The sequence below is a fragment of the Sinocyclocheilus grahami genome, unplaced genomic scaffold, assembly GCF_001515645.1.
Source record: "Sinocyclocheilus grahami isolate Dianchi unplaced genomic scaffold, SAMN03320097.WGS_v1.1 scaffold10491.1, whole genome shotgun sequence".
In the NCBI taxonomy this organism is placed as follows: Eukaryota; Metazoa; Chordata; class Actinopteri; order Cypriniformes; family Cyprinidae; genus Sinocyclocheilus; species Sinocyclocheilus grahami.
The window spans coordinates 4,543-5,498 of NW_015513265.1; the positions used below are offsets into that span (position 1 = coordinate 4,543).

The window sequence follows — 956 nt, forward strand, 5'->3', positions numbered from 1 at the left end:
AAAAAAAAAAACCTTCATTGTTCAACACTCTACTGTACAAGAAGTTTTCATTTGCATTCTGAAACATACCAAAAGGTTCAAGAAACTGGTAGAGCTTCTCCCCGATGCATATAGATTCTGAATACTGTCGCATGTGGTAATGGATCACAGCTTGATTGTAGTTGAGAATACTGTTCTCGACATCATCCAAACCATCAATATCGTCCACAGCTGTATGCATCTGCAAGCAACGATCAATTAGCATCAGTACTCTAATGACGAGGCTTATAAGAATGATATAATGAGTGAATATCAAACCTGATTCTTCAAGGTAATTAACGTCTGCTTCAGGGTGCTAGTTGTTGTCTGCCCACTTTTATAAAACTCAGTGATCGCTTTATTCATTGTAACCTTGTAGTCCTCTTTGTTAAGCTCCTGGAGGCTGTCAAGGTGTTTCAGGGACTCGTCATAGCTTCCAGCCTAAAGAGACATCACTTTATAACATCAACAATGACCTCCAGAAACAACCATAGATACAATCGCCTGCTCAGATTATTATCACTTTACCTTAAAGGATTATTATTATTATTATTTACCTTAAATGCCTCAAAAGCACTGGCTGCCATCTCTTTCTCTTGATCGGAGATCCCAGGAGATGAAACGCTGTCATGTTTCATGTCACCAGCATCTTGAGAGAGAACAGATGCAGTTAAGTGACAGATGTTTGACTCAAATCATGCAGTAAGTTACTTACTGACAGCAATAACCAGCATTTATGACGGAAAACCATCTACGATTTAAACTTGTATAACAAATACAACTTTGACCTTTGTAATGGAAGCTGAAAAGAAAATACATTTAAAAAAATGAATGTCAAAAACGAAAATCTTTATATGCTTAAATTTCTTATAGCAGAAACAAATTACACAAACATAACTGACAATGTATTGCATATACAGTACAAACAGTATTAGGCC

The 956-nt window shown here is 36.4% G+C and overlaps 1 protein-coding gene across 1 annotated transcript in view; it reads right to left on the reverse strand.

Annotated features, from left to right (window-relative positions):
• Positions 1–752, reverse strand: part of LOC107578489 (CCR4-NOT transcription complex subunit 10-like) — a gene marked incomplete at its 3' end in the record, with an annotated part of 5,259 nt that extends 4,507 nt beyond the window's left edge. Inside the window, exons 1-4 of the mRNA XM_016264441.1 lie at positions 734–752; positions 576–667; positions 298–459; positions 56–220 (exon numbers count right to left, since the gene is read on the reverse strand). Coding sequence (XP_016119927.1) covers positions 56–220; positions 298–459; positions 576–667; positions 734–752 — 438 coding nt within the window. The remainder of the gene's footprint in view (positions 1–55; positions 221–297; positions 460–575; positions 668–733) is intronic.
• Positions 753–956: the final 204 nt, after the last annotated feature.